The 18,681-nt window shown below is 46.8% G+C and overlaps 1 protein-coding gene across 1 annotated transcript in view; it reads right to left on the bottom strand.

Annotated features, from left to right (window-relative positions):
- Window positions 1–18,341, bottom strand: part of ARHGEF39 (Rho guanine nucleotide exchange factor 39) — a 33,778-nt gene extending 15,437 nt beyond the window's left edge. Inside the window, exons 1-4 of the mRNA XM_078851084.1 lie at window positions 18,235–18,341; window positions 16,803–16,923; window positions 9,190–9,308; window positions 8,680–8,750 (exon numbers count right to left, since the gene is read on the bottom strand). Of these exons, the coding sequence (XP_078707210.1) occupies window positions 8,680–8,750; window positions 9,190–9,308; window positions 16,803–16,859 (247 nt within the window). The 5' untranslated portion in view covers window positions 16,860–16,923; window positions 18,235–18,341. The remainder of the gene's footprint in view (window positions 1–8,679; window positions 8,751–9,189; window positions 9,309–16,802; window positions 16,924–18,234) is intronic.
- Between the last annotated feature and the right edge of the window lie 340 nt (window positions 18,342–18,681).

The raw sequence follows: 18,681 nt of genomic DNA, 5'->3' as shown, positions 1-18,681 counted from the left end.
ATACTCTGTCCCAAACAAAGCCCACAGCTCCTGTTTGTGGAAAGTTACTAGCCCAAGATGGAGCCAGGGTCATATGAGCATATCATGTCCTTACATGGTTTGCTGACTCACAGGGGTTGGCCATTGGCCCCTTGCTGTCTAAGGCATCCTTTGGGAGAGTTATCTGGGCAGGATGAGTTTCTTCTATGGCCCACTGATAGAGTGAAGTGTCCTTAATGGGCCATCTACACATAGATGTCTAGTCTTGATATTTATCTATTTGAGAGGTGTCTCCCAGAAACAAAACATATTTGTCTTCTTCAAGTGGTAGTCCCTATATGTATTCCAAATGTGGGTGAGTACCAAGTAGTGATCAGCTTGGAGACGTGTGAGGACACAAGAAGTATCGTTGTCTGCAGGATGGCATGGCTGATGGCTGCATCTTTCGCTGCTCCCTGGGTGATGGCATAGTGGGTGGGGAAGGTATGGACGGAGCGCCAGGTCACATGTGCCTGCATGGAATGTGTTGTAATCCTGTCGGGCAGCAGGGTATTAGCCTGCCTGCAGCATTCTGTAGAGACCCACTTTGATATGTGCTGTGAAGAGAGAGCTTGTCCTCACGACCTCGCCACAATGCCTATGAAAAGGTACAGAAGACGTGGGTCCTGTCAAGATAGAACACAAATGCATGGCAGATGTTGGATGAGTGCAGGGTCCTGTCCGCTGTAGAGACATGTGGCTTAGGATGGAAGACCAGGAAGTGAATGGACTGACTGAGATGGAACTCTGAGACCACTTTCAGAAGAAACTTAGGGTGAAGGCATAATGAAACTTTGTATTTTTGGAATACTGTATATGGTAGGTCGGCCATTGTGGCTGCCAATTCGCTGACCCGCTTAGTGAAAAAGATGGCAATGGGAAGGATGACCTTCATGGATAAGGTGAGAGGGAGCACGTGGCCAGGGACTCGAAGGGAGGTCTGGTGCGGGCAGAGATTACAAGATTGAGGTCCTGGTGTGGGGATAGTAGTTTAGAGGACCGATGGGAAGTTATTTGTCAGCCCTTTCAGAAAGGGTAAACATTGAGTGGCTGTCAACCAGTGGGAGGAACGTACTAAGCGCTGCCAAGTGGACTCAGACTGAGCTGATGGCGAAGTCTGAGGTCCTAAGTTCCAGGAGGTACTCCAGGACGGTAGGAATGAAAGATGTCACTGAAGGGGAAATAGAAGTGTTGTGCCCAGGTGGTGAAATGCTTCCATTTCACTGTGTAGAATGCCTATGTGGAAGCTTGTCTGCTGAGCGTAAGTATGTGCTGCACTGGTGTCAAGCAGGCAATGTCTACGTGCAACCACCATCCAAAAGCCAGGCCAGGAGGCAAAGCAAGCCTGGGCAGGGACGTCTGACTCTGCCCCAGTCCTGGGTGAAGAGATCCAGCAGTGTGGGGAGGTGGATTAGGGGATGGGTGGAGAGTCTGAGCAGGTCTGGAAACCAGAACTGTTGGGACCAAAATGGGGCTATTAACAGGACCATGGCCCAATCGTGTTGGATCTTGCACAGTACCAGGGGAATGGGGCGGGGGAGGGAGGAAGGTGTAGTGGAGGCCACCTTGTCACAGAAAGAGGAGAGCATTGACTTAGGAATCATGCCCGTTGGTCCCCCAGGAGCAGTACATAAGAACGGCCATACTGGGTCAGACCAAAGGTCCATCCAGCCCAGTATCCTGTCGACCGACAGTGGCCAAAGCCAGGTGCCCCAGAGGGAGTGAACCTAACAGGTAACGATCAAGTGATCTCTCTCCTGCCATCCATCTCCCCTCTGACAAACAGAGGCTAGGGACACCATTCCTTACCCATCCTGGCTAATAGCCATTAATGGACTTAACCTTCATGATCTTATCTAGTTCTCTTTTAAACCGTTATAGTCCTAGCCTTCACAACCTCCTCAGGCAAGGAGTTCCACAGGTTGACTGTGCGCTGTATGAAGAAGAACTTCCTTTTATTTGTTTTAAACCTGCTGCCTATTCATTTCATTTGGTGGCCCCTAGTTCTTATATTATGGGAACAAGTAAATAACTTTTCCTTATTCACTTTCTCCACACCACTCATGATTTTATAGACCTCTCTCATAACCCCCCTTAGTCTCCTCTTTTCCAAGCTGAAAAGTCCTAGCCTCTTTAATCTCTCCTCATATGGGACCCGTTCTAAACCCCTAATCATTTTAGTTGCCCTTCTCTGAACCTTTCCTAATGCCAGTATATCTTTTTTGAGATGAGGAGACCACATATGTATGCAGTTATTCAAGACGTGAGTGTACCATGGATTTATATAAGGGCAATAAGATATTCTCAGTCTAATTCTCTATCCCTTTTTTAATGATTCCTAACATCCTGTTTGCTTTTTTGACTGCCGCTGCACACTGCGTGGACATCTTCAGAGAACTATCCACAATGACTCCAAGATATCTTTCCTGATTAGAGGAGGGGGAACTTGCCGTTTTTGCAAGTGGCAAAAAGGTCCAAGTGACGGGTGCCCTAGGCTTGGCAGAGGCAGCAGAGAGTGGGGTTGTGTAGCTTCCACTCACGATTGAGGTACCCGATCCAGCTGAATGTGTCCACCAGAGTTTTCTACATTCCCGGGAGGTATGTCACGCAGAGTGTGACACTGTGGCAGATATACCAGTTCCAGAGGCAGATGATCTCCACACCGGGTGACCAGGACTTGGTGCCTCCCTGCCTGTTTATGTATGCTGCTGCAGTGGTATTGTAGGAAAGGAGATGAACATAGCATGCTCGGATAAAGGGCAGGAATGCAAGGCAGGCAAGGCGGATTGCCCACACCTTCAGGATACTGATGTGCATGTGGGCCTTGTGCCGAGTCCAAGCCCCTGGGATGGCATGGCCATCCAGGGTGAGCACCTGAACCAGCTAGGGAGGCATCTGTGCTGAGAGTGGTGGTTGGGATGGGAGTGGGGCAGGGGGTGCCTATCATCACTTTGGAAGGGTTGGTCCACCAGGTGAGAGGCCTGGACTAGACTTGGGACAATCAGTGTGACATCCAGGTGGTCGACATGGAGCCTGCAGACTGATATGAGCCACAACTATAGACAGCGCATGTGCAAGTGCGCATGCAGTGTCACATGGGTGCAGGCTGCCATGGGGCCAACGAGGCAGAGACAGTGACACACCGTGGTGTGTGGGTTGCGACATAGGACTGCTGTCTGGGTGGCAAAATGGCCTGCCGGGAGAAAGGCGTGAGCCACCATGGAATCCAGGCATGCCCCAATGAAGTGGATTGTCTGTGTTGGGAAGAGCATGGATTTTTCCTTGTGGATTTGGATACCAAGAGTGGCAAGGAGAGAACAAAGAGTGCAGATGGCTGACGTCATCTCAGTGAGGCAGTCATCTAAGGAAGGGAACACAGAGTACCCCAGCCGCCTTAATTGAGCTGCCACGACCACGAAGACTTTGGTGAAGACCCTTGGGGCTGTTGCAATGCCCAAGGGGAGGACTCTGAACTGGTAGTTGTTGTCACCCATGCAAAAGCAAAGAAACTTGCAGAGGGCTAGGCAGATGTCAGGGTGGAAATACGCATCCTTCATGTTGAGAGCTGTGAACCATGACCCCTGGGCGAGGTAGGGGATGATGGAAGCGAGAGTCACCATACAGAACTCAGTTTTCATGATGTGTTGAGTAGTCAGAGATCGAGAAGGGGATAAGAAAGTATGGGGAGTAGAAGCTTTTGCTGACTAAGGGATTAGACACTGGTTCTATTGTGCCTTTCACAAGGAGGGTGTCTGCCTCATGTTGTAGGAGGTTGCGATGAGAATCCCACTAGGCATCTGGGAGGGGCGGGAGGCGCGCAGATGGAAGGGAAAGCAATTTGATTGAGTAACCGTGCTGCATGATCTGTAATACCCAACAGTCTGTGATGATCTTGTCCCAATCATGGACAAATAAGGCAAGATGGTCCCCAAAGGTTGTAGGGCCGGGATGGTGATGTGGGGGGTTCGCAGGTCTCAACATCCACATCAAAACCGTCCCGTTGGTGGATGCCATGCAGAGGAGGTGGCGGTGGCTGAGTGTCGCAGACACTGTGACTGAGCATGCTGTTGTGCAGGCTCCTGATACTGGGGGTAGGTGGCCTGGTATGGTGCATAGGAGCATAACTGGATTGCTTTTGACCAGGTGCTAGGATGTATTTCCCAAGAGACCAGAATGTTGCTCTAAAGTCCTTCAGAGAGTGGAGGGACTTGTCTGTCTTCACTTAGAACAAATTGTCCTTGTCAAAGGAGGAGGTCCGGGATGATGGTCTGGATCTCCCTGGGGAAGCCAGAGGACTGCAGCAAGGGACTGGAAGGATGTATTTGCTACATCCACTGCAGCTTGGAGGCCGACCTTGGCCATCAGGCGACCTTCCTCCACTGGGGCCTGGAAATGCTGCTGTTTGTCCTATGGCAGATCCATAGCTTGGCATAGTTATGAAAGTCATACTTCGCTAGCAGAGTACAGTAGTTAAGAGATGTGGAACTGCAGGGCTGTGGAGGAGTATACCTTATGGCCCAAGAAGTCGAGCGTTTGGCCGCCGTAGGGGTTAGAAGCTCCTCACCCGTTCAGACACCGTGTGCACCACTAGCAAAGTGTGTGTGGGGTGGGGGGAGGAAGAGAAAAAAGAAAGTCACCCCCTTGGATGGGACAAAGTACCAACGTTCCGACCTCTTAGGCATGGGGGTACATGAAACTGGTGCGTGCCAGACTGCTTATGCAGACTGGAAGATAGCGTGACGTGCGATGGTCCCCTGGGCTGGAGGATGTCCAACAGCTGGTAGTGTTGGTCCTGGACTTCCTCTAGAGGTGCCCAAGTCCAGAAACACCTGCTGCAGCACCTCTTGGTGCTGGCAGTGATCAATAGGGCTCTGTGTTTGTAGCGGAAGTCATGGAGTCGATGACTTTCTGTGACCTCCATAAATTCTGCGGTGGCCAACGTGGCTGCCCCCAGGCCTGCCCAAGCAGCTGGCTACAGGAGTGGCTCTGCAGCCAGCTCGGGTGACCCTGCAGTCAGCTGCACTGGCCGCTGTTAGAGCAGCCCCAGGCACCACCCAAGCAGCAACTGGTGAGACTGGCCCTGGGGACCACCTGAGAAGTGATCTTAGGGGCAGCTGGAGCAGCCACTTTTGGCAGACCCTGGCAGCGGTCCCTGGAAACAGCCACTATTGGTGAACCCTGGCAGCAGTCCCTGGGTGCTCGGAGCAGCCCTTGCTCAATGGCCCCTGGACAGACGGAGCAGCCATTGATCAGCAGCCTCTGGCAGCTGGAGCTGCTGGCCCTGTCCCCCCAGCAGCGGCCCCCACTTTTCACCAGCAGCAGGCCCCAGCTCCTCCTGAGGCACCCCCCTCCAGCAGTGCTCCCCTCAAAGATTTAGTCAGGAGTATTTATAGTATCAGTCATGGACAGGTCACGGGCCGTGAATTTTGGTTTATTGCCTGCGACCTGTCCGTGACTTTTACTAAAAATACCCATGACAAATTGTAGCCTTAATCATCAGGAGGCAAGAGGGCTGGGGAAATCAAGGCTTCGTCGGGAGAGGATGAGACAACCATTGGTATTGGCTCCCACTCAGTCTCCGTTTCCGGTGCGAACTGGGCGTTTCCAGCACAGAAGTCCAGACAAAAGCTTGCGAGACCTGGGAAGGCAGATATGGGCAGTGTTACGGGTCCCTGGGCGGCCACTGTGCCCAGTGGGTTGGGTCCCAGGGGTACAGAGGCCCCAAGGGTATCTATACCAGGGCATCTATACCAGGGCGGTAGTGCCCAAGTATATCCTGCCTGGTGCAGCGGTCACACCTGGGAGTCTGAACTGCACAGGGACACAGGGGAGAATGACGGTTCCTCTGCAGAACAGCCACCTGAGTCCAAAGAGAACTCTGGTAGCGGTGGAGCCCTCAGTGCCAATGGCCGAAGTGCAACTGCCAGGTGTGGTCTCTGGCCCAAGAGAAGCCAAAGAAGCGGTGTGTCCACTGGAGTAGGGGGCTGTTGTACCAAGAGCAGCGGAAATGGCAGGTCTGGATGCGCCATTGGGAGCAGAGGCTTGATGCACCCAGGTGTCTAGGAGACATTTCTCCGACGGCTGGAGTGTGGAGGCATGTGCAGTGTGGAGACTCTGGTTGTGTTGGAGGTGCATGCCATGGAGGGCTGTCGTGTACCTTTTGCCTCTTAGCTTTACCCCTGGAAGAGAGGAGCTTAGGTGGGGTCCACATGCAACATCTCACCCGACATGGCATGGCTCAGGGACCAAATGCTGTGCTTAGTGGAAGTCTGCAACAGGGACATGCCGCGATGCCCATTAGAGAGCTTATGACCCTCATGCTTGGACTTGTCCTGTGCCAGTGATACCATCGGATCCAGACAGGAAGTAGTGGGTGGGGCACTCACCACTGGTTGAAGGACAGTGCACCGTTAGGTGCACTGGATCCAAATCGGATTGGATTCCACAAGTGGATAGCCTCCTCTTCCATAAGGAATTTCCGGAGTCACAAAAGGTGGGTCCATGAGGGAAAAGACTTGCAGATCTCGCAGTGTGCAGCAAGATGTGCAACCCCCAAGCAGTACAAGCAGCAGCAGTGCTTGTCGCTCATTGAGAACGAGCGAGGGCACAACACAGTTTTTGAACCCAGAACATAGGGCATGGTCCTCAACGAAGTTGGGGTGGGCCCCGAGTGGGGCAAAACCAACTACACTAACTAACTATGAACTATCTACACAAGAAGATTAAACAAGCTAACAATATACACACAGACAAAGCATTCTTATAGCAGACTACAAGCATGGAGGAAAGCAGATTCCGACTCCAACCATGAGGCGGTGATAGGGAACTGAAAGACTGTCGTCCCACACAGCCTCTTATAACCTCACCTGGAGCACAAGGCAACGTACGACACACGTGCAGGTTAACAGATACTGCTACTGAAAACTTCTGGCTCTGGCGCATGGCATGCATGCCCACCTGCGTTTCAAATACTTATAGGACTATCACTTGAAGAAAAATCAGATTCTCAGACCAGAAGGGACCACTGTAATCATCTAGTCTGATTTCCTGTGTAGCACAGGCCATAAAACTTCGCCAAAATAATTCCTAGAGCAGATCTTTTATAAAAACATCTGATCTTGATTTAAAAATGGTTAATGACGGAGAATCCACCATGATCCTTTGTAAATTGTTTCTATGATTAATTACTTTGCATGTAATTCATTGCCAAATACAGAGGTAAAATAGCCTCTTTACTCCTCCTCAAGATCCAAGTTTATGGATCCCAGGATCGCATTAGCTCTTTTGGCCACTGTGTCACACTGGGAGCTCATATTCAAATTATCCACCAAGACCCCCAAATCTTTTTTTAGCGTCACTGCTTCCCAGGATAGAGTCCCCCATCCTGTAAGTATGCACTACATTCTTTGTTCCTACATGAATTCATTTACATTTAGCCATATTGTTTGCTTGTGGCCAGTTTACCAAGAGATCTAGATCACTCTGTCCTCTTGATTACTTACCACTCCCCTAATTTGTGTGCTATCTGCAAACTTTATCAGGGTTAATTTTGTTTTCTTACATGTCATTGATAATTATGTTAAATAGCATAGGGTCAAGAACTGATGCCTGCAGGACCCCACTGGAAACAATAATGTTTACCCATTTACAGTTACATTTTAAGGCCTATCAGTCAGTTTTTAATCCATTTAATACGTGCAACGTTAATTTTATACCATTCTGTTTTTTTAATCAAAATGTCATATGGTACCAACTCAAACACCTTACAGATATCTAAGTATATTATGTCAACACTATCCACTTTATCAACCAAACTTGTAATCTTATAAAAAAGATATCAAGTTAGTTTGAAAGGATCTATTTTCTGTAAACCCATGTTGATTTACATTTATTATATTACTATCCTTTAGTTCTTTATTTTTTGAGTCCCATATCAGCCATTCCATTATCTTGCCTGGGATCAATGTCTGGCTGGCCATCCCATTTTTTACCCTTTTTAAAACCTGGCAAGACATTTGCTTTCTTTCAGTCTTCTAGAACTTCTCCAGTGTTCCAAGATTTATTGAAAACCAACATTAATGGTCCAGAGAGCTACTAGGCCAACTCTTTTACAACTCTTGGACACAAATTATCTGGACCTACTGATTTAAAAATATCTAACTTTAATAGCTTCAGTTTAACATCCTCCAGATATACCAGTGAAATGGAAAGAGTGTTATCACCATATGGTGAAACTATATCATCTGTTTTTCCCCAAATATAGAACAGAAATATTTATTGACCCCCTCTGCCTTTTCTGTATTATTATTGATAATTCTACCATTTCCATCTGATAATGGACCAATACCATTGTCAGGATTCTTTTTGTTCTGAATATACTTTAAAACTCTTTATTGTCCTTAACTTTGCTATCCATAGATTTCTCCTTGTGTCCTTTGGTGCCATTATCAATGTTTTACAATTCCTAACTTCTGATTTATATTCGTTACTACCAATTTCTCTTTCTTCTACTGGGGGGAGGGGCGGGGGAAGAGAAGGAAAGAGAGAGTAATCTACTAGATTTCAGCACCGAAAAGGGTTTAAGGTCAGAGAGATTATTAAAATCTGATTATTGTTAGCAAAAGAAATAATCCAGAACAAGGTTTGGAATCTACATCATACTTGCAAGGTGCTGGAACTCCACACTATCCGGGCTGGAGTTCTCCATCAGGTCTCTGAACAAGTGCTTGTATCTAAGACAGACAGGATAAAGGGGTGTAGTCACATTTCATATACAGTCACCATCAGCAGCATCTCCTATTGTTGATAGTACAAGGGATGAGAAAGTTCCAGCTTTTGGAAAGGGAGGACTAATCAGTCAATCTTGAAGCACTTCCCCTCACTCAGTACAGTCAGTTCCCCCTTCTTCTCCCCACATACACCAAATGTTTATCACAATCTGGAGAGACCTCAGATAACTGCATAGCTCCCTGTATCCCCACCACACACACACCTTGGAATCTGTGTGGGCTGCGATGGAATGTTCTGACCTGGGGTCACTACAGCCATTCTACCTCTATCCACCAGCAACAGACTACAGTTCCATGGGGTCCCCTCTCTTCACCTCTGATTATTCCTAGTACTAATCTTGGTGCTAAAATGACATCTGAAGGCTCAAGGCTGCTTCCTTACTGATGGAGCCTCTGCAGTGGCAGAGGGAGCAGATCCTCCAGCTGCCATCCCAGGAACTCAGGTCGAGACTCTTGAAGCTTCTTAAACCGGCAAAATGCCTTATTCTTCTTCACCTGCTCCTGCGTGTGACCAAGCAAAGATGAAACATAGGTTTGAAGTACCAGAAAGAAGCAGTATATTCTAGTGGTTTGAGTGGGGACCCTAGAAAAGAACATCTACTTACCCTACAGTAAGTGGGTTCTTCAAGCTGTTGAGAGCCACAGACTACATTACAGGTGTGCATGCACCTTATGCACGTGAGACATTTTGTTGTGGCTCGCAGTGTCCATCGGGATGGCGCATGCACCCTTGTGCCCCCTCCCATATGAAGGCCGAAAGGGTAGGGTTCCCATGACCCTCACTTGCAGTCCAAAGCCTGGGTTGCTGAGTGATCTGTACTGAGTTTGGATCTATTCAATATCATCATAAATGAGTTAGCTAATGGGATAGAGAGTATACTTATAAAGCTTGTGGATGATACTAAGCTTGTGGAGGGGGTTTGCAAGCACTTTGGAGGGCAGGATTAGAATTCAAAATACTCTAAAAAACTGGAGAAATGGTCTGAAATAAACAGAATGAAATTCAATATGGATTAAGGCGAGATATGATAGAGGTCTATAAAATCATGACTGGTGTGGACAAAGTAAATAAGAAAAAGTGTTATTTACTCCTTCTCATAACACAAAAACCAGGGGTCACCAAATGAAATTAATAGGCAGCAGATTTAAACAAATAAAATGAAGTATTTTTTCACACAACTCACAGTCAACCTGTGGAACGATTTGCCAGAGGATGTTGTGAAGGCCAAGACTATGACAGAGTTCAAAAAAGAACTAAATAAATTCATGGATGATAGGTCCATCAATGGCAATTAGCCAGGATGGGCGGGATGGTGTCCCTAGCCTCCGTTTGCCAGAAGCTGGGAATGGGCGATGGAATGGATCACTTGATTACCTATTCTGTTCATTCCCTCTGGGGCACCTGGCATTGGCCACTGTCGGAAGACAGGATACAGGACTGGATGGACCTTTGGTCTGACCCAATATGGCCATTCATATGTTCTAAGGAAAAGTGCACCATACTACATTTAGGAAGGAATAATCAACTGCACAAATACAAAATGGGAAGTAACTACCTTGGAAGGAGTACTGCAGAAAAGGATCTGGGATTATAGCGGATCACAAACTAAATACGAGTCAACAATGTAAAAGCGTTGCCAAAAAAAAAAAAGCGTATATCATTCTGGGATGTATTAGCAGGAGTGTTGTAAGCAAGACACAAAGTTATTCTTCCACTCTACTTAGCACTGATAAGGTCTCAACCAGGAGTACTGTGTCCAGTTCTGGGCACCATACTTCAGGAAAGATGTGGACAAATTGGAGAAAGTCCAGAGAAGAGCAACAAAGGTCTAGAAAATACGACTGAGGAGGAAAGAATGAAAGAAAATCAGGTGTATTTAGTTTGGAGATGAGAAGACTCAGGGGGGACATGATTATAGTCTTCAAGTACATGAAACGCTGTTGTAAAGAAGGGCATGATAAAATTGTTCTCCTTAACCACTGAGGACAGGACAAGAAGTAATGGGCTTAAATTGGAGCAAGGGAGATTTAGGTTAGACATTAGGAAAAACTTCCTAAACGTACGGGTAGTTAAGCACTAGAACAAATTACCTAGGAAGGTTGTGAAATCTCTGTCATTGTCTAGTCTGTTCTTAAAAACCTCCAAACAATGGTCAGGTATGGTGTAGATAATATTTTGTCCCTCCTCAGTGCAGGGGACTGGATAGATGGCCTGTCAACAGTCTCTTCCAGTCCTACATTTCTATGTTATCACAGCGCCGATCCCCTTCAGCACAGCTGATTTCAGGATCAGGTGGAAAGCCTAGAGTGAGAGACAGGAGGCAGAAAGGATCACACAAGGGAGGGGAAGACAGAGCAGGATCTCAAACATATTAGGTTGGGATCCTCACTGGCGCAGTGCTAATGGTCAAGTATCACCACTGAAGTATCAAGGTCTGGTGTCATGGCAACAATCCTTCTGCCGCAGCCATGGTGATGGTAAAAAGTTCTTTTCTCTCCTCTCCCTGAAGTCTTTTTAAGGACCCACAAAAAGGCAATGAGTAGAATAAGCCATCCTCATTATTCTTACAAGTAATTAGGTCATATTTCCAATGTACCAATTTTAGTTAATTAATTTCTGCTCTTTTTTTACACCAGTCATAATCTTAACACAGTACTTGAGCATTATCAATAGACTCTTTCTTTAAATTAATTCAGTCTGTCTCCTTCCCATATCTTTTCTTCAAGAGTTTTATATAACAGATCATTATGACTATTCATAAACCTTTAGCCTAACTAATGAAAAGTGGGTAACAATTAACGTAGGCCTGCTAGGCCTCACTTATAACAACAAATGGGACACCTTTCACTAAGGTGGAGGGGTGAGGATTCCCAAGGAATGCAAAATTGCTTTAGACAATTTCAAGTGAGTGTAGGTAGATCAGTCAGTCCTCTTGTAGAATAATTCCAAGCTCTCAAAGGGCATGTCCTCATTTGTGGCTTGTACCTCTTGGGGGATACCCAAAGCCTGAAGCCACAATTCTCTCTGCATTGTCACTGCAGTGGTTGTGGACACAGCCATGATATCCAAGACATCAGTTGCCCTTCCTGTGTTATGTGTTTTAGCTCCTCCCTGCTCTCATGAGCAAGCTTAGCCACAAAGGGTGTCACCCTGTCCCTAGTCAAATCATATCTGCCCAGTAAGGCCTGGTAGTTGGCCACCCTCAACTGAAGTAAAGCCAATGAGTACAGTTCTCTTGCAAAAAGATCTAAATGTTTGGGATATTTGTGTTTTGGTATGCTCTCGATAGAACTTATCTTCTCTTGAACAGCCACAATAACTAGGGAGCCAGGGTTGGCATGGGTATAAAAGTATTCAAACCTCAAGAAGGATAACTGGTAGGTACCATTTCTCAATTAGTTTTGATGTTGGTGTTATAATGACTGGTGTCTACCAGAGTTCTCGCTGGATCTAGGAGCCCCTCATTTACGGGGAGGGTGGGCAGGACCAACAGAAAATGTCAAATAACTTGTGGGATTTTTCAGAGATGACTGCAGTCTCTATCTCCAAGGTGTCAGAAATCTGCATAAGGAACTCCTGAAAAGCCTTGAAATCATCCAGTGCCAGGTCTACCGTCTCATCCAGCAAAGATGAAGAAAGATCCTTAGGAAGTGACAAAGGATAGTGGCACACTTCTGAATCTTGCTCCTTTTGGTGCTCCAGCAACATGTCTTGCTAGGAAAGCCACTTGAGCGAGTGGATTTTCTCCTCCTCCATGATGGCAGGCACCAGCTCTTTGAGGCTTGTGAAGGTGGGCCCCAATAGGTGGCATCCTGTATGTGTATCAGTAGCCAATGGGTTGCTGGCTGGACCAGTGGTTGAGCTCTGTAGAAGTCCTCAGGTTTCTCAGTGGCAGCCCTCATGGAACTTAGAGGGGAGCTAAGTTCCCTCTAAGCTGCATGGCTGCGCAGTTGCCTATTAAGCCCTACACATCACCTCCATATTGGTGCACATATAATTAATTTTGCACATGGACGTAAAAAATTAGAGGGAACACTGGAGGGGAAGCAAGAAAAAAGTGTGCTCTGGGGATGGAGAGGAGTGGTACACCTCCTCCATAGGCGATGCTGCTGGTAGAGTGCTGTCAGTAACAAGTTCTGTGTCAAAATTTGTGCATTCTGAGTCTGTTCTTCCAGAGCCAGAGTCGACATTGGCAGGGACACTGCTGGTACTGGGCCCAGCGAAGTCTGCTGCATCACAGTCTGCTCCTTCTTGCCAGTCCTCAACACCATGCAGGACCTGGCCAGCTTGTTTCCCTAACATTTTCTTGTACCTCTGAGAGGACACCAACCTCCTTCTCAAGCTCCCTCTCCAGTGCTCAGAGAAACCGCCTGTTGCACTCTGCTTCAACTTCCGAGGTGTCAACTTCAGTGTCAAGACTTAGTGGTTTCAGTACTAGAGGGAATGCCAGAACCGAAGTCAATGCCGGCACCAGGTCTTGTCTCAGCATCATTTTTCCCTGCAGAGGTCTTCAGAGTTCCCTTCCTTCTTGATTGATTGCTGGACCATGTGGGCTTGAGTGTTAGAAGGGTCTTCGAGCCTGGTTTTTCTGGAGCAATCTGATCCAGGAGGTGCATCTTAGGACTTGACAGTCCTTGAAGAGAAGGATAGGCAGACCAAGCATCTGCTTAGGATATGGGATTCTCCTAAGCAGAACACGCACCTGCTGCGCCTCTTTTAGAGGACTTAGTCCAAAGGATGGGCAAGGCTAGAAACCTCTGGGTTCAGAGTCCCACATTTTTAGTTCTTTGTACAGGGGAATGTGTATCTGTGGAGGGGAAGCAGGGGATTACAGGGTGGTCTGAGCAGTAACATTTGATTAAAACAAGTATTAGAACAGATTAGAGTGATAGGTTGTTCTGAAGATTCTCAGAAGTTTTTGAGGTGTTCAAGCCTGAGCTAAGGTGTAGTGGGTGAGACACCAGCTGGATTCCATCTTGCTGCCACGGAGGTAAGAAGGAACAGAGAGGATCATAGAAGATATGGGTTGGAAGAAACCTCAGGAGGTCATCTAGTCCAACCCCCTGCTCAATGCAGGACCAACCCCAACTAAATCATCCTAGCCAGGGCTTTGTCAAGCCAGGCCTTAAAAACCTCTAAGGATGGAGATTTGAGTCTCCATCACCTCCCTAGGTATCCCATTCCAGTGCTTCACCACCCTCCTAGTGAAATAGTTTTTCCTAATATCCAACCTAGACCTCCACCACTTCAACTTGAGACCGTTCTTCCTTGTTCTGTCATCTGCCACCACTGAGAACAGCCTAACTCCATCCTCTTTGGAACCCCCCTTCAGGTAGTTGAAGGCTGCTATCAAATCCCCCCTCACTCTTCTCTTCTGCAGACTAAATAAGCCCAGTTCCCTCAGCCTCCCCTCATAAGTCATGTGCCCCAGCCCCCTAATAATTTTTATTACCCTCTGTTGGATTCTCTCCAATTTGTCCACATCCTTTATGTATTGGGGGGCCCAAAACTGGATGCAATACTCCAGATGTGGCCTCACCAGTGACGAATAGAGAGGAATAATCACTTCACTCAAACTGCTGGCAATGCTTCTACTAATGTAGCCCAAAATGCTGTTAGCCTTCTTAGCAAACAGGGCGCACTGCTGACTCATATCTAGCTTCTCATCCACTGTAATCCCCAGGTCCTTTACTCCAGAACTGCTGCTTAGCTGGTCCCCAGCCTGTAGCAGTGCATGGGATTCTTCCATCCTCAGTACAGGACTCTGCACTTGTCCTTCTTGAACCTCATCAGATTTCTTTTGGCCGAATCCTCCAATTTGTCAAGGTCACTCTGGACCCTATCCCTACCCTCCAGTTTATCTACCTCTCCCCAGCTTAGTGTCATCCACAAACTTGCTGAGGGTGCAATCCATCCCGTCATCCAGATCATTAATGAAGATGTTGAACAAAACCAGCCCCAGGTCAGACCCCTGGGGCACTCCACTTGATTCCGGCTGCCAACTAGACATTGAGTCATTGATCACTACCCATTGAGCCCGACAATCTAGCCATCTTTCTATCCACCTTATAGTGCATTCATCCAATCCATACTTTTTTAACTTGCTGGCAAGAATACTGTGGGAGACTGTATCAAAAGCTTTGCTACTGTCAAGGTATATCACATCCACGCTTTCCCCATATGCACAGAGCCAGTTATCTCATCATAGAAAGCAATCAGGTTGGTCAGGCATGACTTGCCCTTGGTGAATCCATGTTGACTATTCCTGATCACCTTCCTCTCCTCCAAGTGCTTCAAAATGGATTCCTTGAGGACCTGCTCCATGATTTTTCCAGGGACTGAGGTGAGGCTGACCGGTCTGTAGTTCCCCAAATTCTCCTTTTTTTTTTTTAAAGATGGGTACTATATTTTCCTTTTTCTAATCGCCTGGGACCTCCCCCGATCGCCATGAGTTTTCAAAAATAATGGCCAATGGCTCTGCAATCTCAACAGCCAACTCCCTCAGCACCCTCAGATGCATTAGATCCAGCCCTATGGACTTATGCATGTCCAGCTTTTCTAAATAGTCCTTAACCTGTTCTTTCACCACTGAAAGCTGCTCACCTCCTCTCCATACTGTGCTGCCCAGTGCAGCATTCTGGGAGCTGACCTTGCCTGTGAAGACTGAGGCAAAAAAAGCATTGAGTACTTCAGCTTTTTCCCCTTCATCTGTCACTAGATTGCCTCCCCCATTCAGTAATGGTCCAATACCCCTTTTACGCCCTTGTAAAAGAGCATGAAGAGTCACTGGGAACATCCACCATCCTGATGGACACAGCTAGTCAAAAAATATCTGGTCCTGTGCGTGAGACACATGTACACTTATAGTGGGATCCAGACTGACACATACCTAAAGAGCCACCAGAACTCCCAAATCCTATCTAAACGCATCTGACACTAACTGATTTTGTGACATTCGGCAAGCCACTTCTCCCTCTCCAAGCCACCATTTCCCACTTTCAGAGAGGATAACAGTACTGACCCACCTCATAAACGTATGTATGTGTGTGCATGAGAAAGATAAACTAGTTCTTATAAATACTTTTAAAAAGAGTGTCTAAAGTAGATCTAGGAATGAAGAGCTCACTAATTTCACTTGTCACCAGTTTAATATGATGTGGAGATGCAGCCTTGCATCATCTTATGGTGAGAACTAAAAACAAGTGTATCTGAGAGATGTGCCTATCCTCCAAGGAGGCCAACAGAGTGCATGTATGCATGCACCCAGAGGTGGGCAAAAGCACATCCTTAATGCTTCCCACCACAATGTCTCCGGAAGTTGGGAAATCTGCACTGATATTAAAATTTTAAAAAGTCAGAGGGTCAAGGGGGTCCTTCTGAGGAAGACTTTTACCCTTCATGCAATTCCCCTAACTTTAGAATACAAGTCATTTAAAAGAGGATTTTATGTAAGACATACTGTGTGTTTTGAGAGGGACCTGGCAAGAATGGAAGGGAGGTCTCTTCCCCATCTCCTATAGGAGAAGGTAGATTTGAGGAGGTGGCAAAGGAAAGATATCCTAGCTGGGAGTCCCCCTGTCAGGGTTCTCTTGGTGCTTTACCCAGTAATGGAAAAGGCTAGGAGCTCTGGTAATTCTCCAGCCAATTCTGGTAATTGTCCAGCTCCTCCTTCCTAATGATTCCTTTTCAAATTCCCTTGACTGGTGAGTTCGCACTGAGCCAGCCAAAGGAGGAGCAGGAGCCAAATTCCCCAAAACCGGAAGGGAAACTCTTGATTTTAGAAGAGGAAAAGCTGTGCTCCCTCATGATCCCCTTTTATTTAAATCTCTAGTTTTGAAAGTGTGACGTGCTAAATAAGTACTGAATATTTCATCATGGGGGGGCAGGGAGGGGTAACAGTTTGGAACAGGAAACAACTGGTCCCTCACTGCTATCTCTGGAATGAAAGAGTGGCATGGCACAAAAAAAAAAAAAAAGGGCAGGGGGGCACTCACCTGCAGGGTTTTCTTAGCTTGCTCCAAGTTTTCAGCATAGTGGCCATAGAGCTCCATATTCTGACAGAAACCCTCCAATCCTAGCCCCAAGTGCCCTCTTTCCAAGTGAAGCAGCAGAATCCTGTGTGCAACGACAGCAACTCAATGAGAGGGTTACATGATCACCAAAATTGCCTTGGCTCCCTCTAGTTCAAGTTCTGTTCTATCCATTTTGGGATCTGTCACCCCTCTCACACCCAGAAATTAAATCCAGGATTCATACTCAAGGGATCCAGTAGGAACTAAACAGAATATTCTCTAAAACATTGGAAAGCTCACTTTCTATGGCTAAAAAAACCCTACCCAGCAAGTGACCAGCGTGTGGGTAGGCATATGAATAGTTTAATAATATAGTACCTTATATGCGCAATAGCTTATGGCTAATATAAAAATATATATAAATTTAGAATCAATAACTCCAAAAACCAGAAACAAATTTTAAACACACAACTTAAAATACAAAATTAGCCCTTCTCTAAAATCAGTTACACCTGTAAAATCACCACCCGTAAAATGATATATGCAATAAGAAAAAAAAATTAGGAATACATTATTTCACTGAGGTCAAAGGTAGCCTCTCTTTCACATACTTTTTCTTATTTTTATGGCTGATCAGGCAAATAGGGGAACAGCCCAAATATCTGTACATAGCAAATATTCTAATTTCTGAGCTGACATGGTAAAAGGCATCTGGGCCAGGAATGGAGACAAACTATATATTTCTCAGATGGCAGTACAGGTTACAAGACAACAAACAGCATGATTAGTTTTCAACCTGGCTAGACTGAGATGGACAAAGAATTATGTCTCTCAGTACCAGCATACCTCACTTCCAAATAGGCCCTCTATGTAGTATGGAAATGGAGGCCTATAAAGGCCCTCCCCTTAATAGACTGTTGTTCAAAATTCGTGACTGAGTCCCCAATGAAGTGATCAGACAGCAGAGTGGAGTGCAGGACATCGTTAAGAGCAGGTATAGTAAAATGCGATGAGCCGGGCATACAGCGAGGCTCACTGACAATTGATGGACTGCACCTTGTCGCCAAGTGGTACATACGGGAACTGAAACGACCACTCGGCCAACCTCCAAAGAGGTGGGAAGATTTTATCATGAAAATACATGGCCACACATGGAGAAGGAAGGCCAGGATACGAGAAGAATGGAAGATGTGTTGTGATCGGTGCAATCTATACAAGGGCTGAAGGACCAATCCATCAAGGTGATCAGGGTGTTCAAAATATCCAAATATTTCTCATAGCTATGGATTATCTGGATAGATGTGTGCAGGTCAGCAGCTCCCTGGGCACATCTCCAAGCCCCACCAATGTTAGTTATCTTCCACCGACGCACTCTCCCACCCATGTGTGGTACTCCCTCAAGCCGGTCACTTACTGGCTGGTGCAATGTATGGATTCCAGGCGACCGAAGATGGCTTCCCGCACAGCTGGCTGCAGCGTCCCTTTGGCCTTCAGAATTGTCACAAAATACTAACCAGGAAAGAAGTACACAGAAGGGTTATACCCACAGTCCACACAAGGAAGCAGCTACACTCAGCCCGCAGCAACACCAAGAAACTGCAGGACCCCCCACCCTCAACAGCAGTGAGAGCAAGCATAAGAGAGCTCCTACCCTACTGGCATCAAGAAGGTAAGGCTATTCCTCAGTGACTGTCTTTCCCCATCATCGTACGCAGGTGATGAGCGCCCAAGGCAGCCCCACCGCTATCCCCAGGAAAAGGTCAGCAACTCTTAGGGCTTTATAGTCTGTTATTTTGTTTCACGACAACAAATGAGAATATTATCACCTTCCTTATAAACTTAGTTTATTCCTCACTGGACC

Source organism: Lepidochelys kempii, unplaced genomic scaffold, assembly GCF_965140285.1.
Source record: "Lepidochelys kempii isolate rLepKem1 unplaced genomic scaffold, rLepKem1.hap1 scaffold_368, whole genome shotgun sequence".
NCBI lineage: Eukaryota > Metazoa > Chordata > Testudines > Cheloniidae > Lepidochelys > Lepidochelys kempii.
This window is presented reverse-complemented; position numbering and strand designations above follow the sequence as displayed.